The sequence below is a fragment of the Daldinia childiae genome (genome assembly GCF_008694065.1).
Source record: "Daldinia childiae strain JS-1345 chromosome Unknown Scaffold6, whole genome shotgun sequence".
Classification (NCBI taxonomy): Eukaryota; Fungi; Ascomycota; class Sordariomycetes; order Xylariales; family Hypoxylaceae; genus Daldinia; species Daldinia childiae.
In genome coordinates, this window is record NW_022984647.1 from 1,032,207 (window position 1) to 1,034,244 (window position 2,038).

General features: G+C 44.1%; 1 protein-coding gene across 1 annotated transcript; it reads left to right on the plus strand.

The window, feature by feature from the left end:
- Window positions 1-662: 662 nt before the first annotated feature.
- On the plus strand, window positions 663-1,603 carry GL218_06200 (uncharacterized protein; the record flags this gene model as incomplete). The annotated part of the gene is made up of 4 exons (XM_033582903.1): window positions 663-891; window positions 943-962; window positions 1,015-1,125; window positions 1,184-1,603. 4 exons carry the CDS (start codon window positions 663-665, stop codon window positions 1,601-1,603), a joined length of 780 nt encoding a protein of 259 aa, XP_033433869.1.
- Between the last annotated feature and the right edge of the window lie 435 nt (window positions 1,604-2,038).

The following is a 2,038-nucleotide window of genomic DNA, read 5'->3' on the forward strand; positions in this document are numbered from 1 at the left end:
ATCTACGTAGTATTCATTGGAAACTCCGAGCTCCACTTCCGATGTCAGTATATTTAAGATGTTGGAGCAAAGAGCTAACTCATCAAACACTTTACTACCTCCTATCTTTGAAATTACCGTTCGGCGATATATCGCTTATTTCACATACATTACGTATACTTCTTTGAATTTACTTAGGTACCTCTTAGCACAATAATGCATTGAGAACAAAGGGACGGAATCCAGTCGGAATAGCAATACCAAATAATAAAAATTTCTATATTACACACCCGTTAAAGTACATCATTATATGTATGGGGAAGATACGATTTGTCGAGAGTCAAAGTTCGGTAGTCAGTGTTGGACACTTGGATGTAACCCAAGGTTTATATCTGTATCACCGCCAATATGCATTACCAGCTGCCGATCAACTCAGCCTACAGGTAGCCAGCAAGACATCAAAAGTTCCGCCACCCTCGCTACTGATGGTATGACTGCGTTGGTAACCGACATCCAACATATACTAAGCACTCCAATCCCAGTCTAACTCCCCAGGCTTATATTTTCGGAACATGTCCGATCATCAAACGTCGCTCTTAAGCAAAACCCATCTCTTACATGTTCTCCTTTTCACCTTTGTTTGAAGATACTATCTTATCTTACAACCTGTTCAAGAGCCCAAGATGTCAAACCTTGACTTTTCTAATTTATCACCTGCCGACCTTGAGATTGCCCTGGATAGTCCCGCCCTGAAGCCGCCAGACGGTGTTCATCCGAACTTCGAACACCCATTGAACAAGAACACCATATCTCTAGTTTCGATCTTTCTCTGCTTAGTAGTAGGATCAACCTTTCTAGGGATTAGAATATACATGAGATTTTTTAAGATGAGACAGCAGCATATTGGAGACTGTGAGTCCCGTTAACTTGTAAGGCTATGCGATGCTAATTAAGAACCGACAGATTTAATGATTTTAGCATACGTAAGACCAGAACAAAAACCCCATTTGCTGAGTCAAATTGACTAGATTGTAGCCATTTTGGGTCATTACAGCCGTGGGGTCCCTGCGCCGGATCTTTGGAGCTACGGGAATCTTTATACACGAGTGGGATTTTCGCGGAAGGGATATAGCTGAATATCTCAAGGTACGGTTCGATGTACGCAGTTTCTAACTGTCACCTAAGGTATACTAAAAGCTTTTAGGTCATATTTATGGGTATGTGCTTCTGGGCTGCCAGCACCGCGCTGATGAAGTCGGCTATCCTTCTTGAATGGATTCACATATTCTCCGCCGCAAATACAAGGACCACTTTCCATCGGTGCTGCAAAGTCTTGCTTATATTTACCCCTTTATTTTACGCCTCCCTTATAATTGCGCTAAATTTATCTTGTACTCCTTATAAAAGGATCTGGGATAAAACTGTGGCGGGAACCTGCATCGACCTGAAAGCCATCAACATTGCTGCCACTGCCACTAACGTCGTACTCAACATCGCCATTTTGATATTACCGCAGGGAATTATCTGGAAACTGAAAATGTCGGATGCTAAAAAGTTCGGACTTTCTACAGTTTTCGCCGTCGGTATCTTGTGGGTTCGGTGCACTCGAGCTTCACGGAGTTAGGCATGCTAATAGAGTAAAACAACACAGTGCTTGCATTGCTGCGATAGGCCTTTTCGCGGCCATAATTAATTGGGTCGAGTCGAATGACTTAACCTATCATTACTCCGCAGTGGCGCTCTGGGCCATTGCCGAATCGACATGCGGTACAATGATATTCTGCGCGCCCGTGGTACCAAAGCTATTTCGGGGCTTTAAACTCAAGTGGGCTTCTGCAGTTAACTCTTGGGCAAGCTCACATGTCTCTTACTGGGTTAGACGCCCTGCAAGAAAGAGTGAGGATATATGGACGCCTGCAGGGCTCGGATCAGATCCCCGCCAGTACCATCACATTGACGAGTCAAACTCTACGGTCTTAGGCAGATTTGAGACTGGTAGGCCTACAGATCAGCAATACGGAATCGTCTGCACCACCGATATTATGGTAACAGAAAGTCG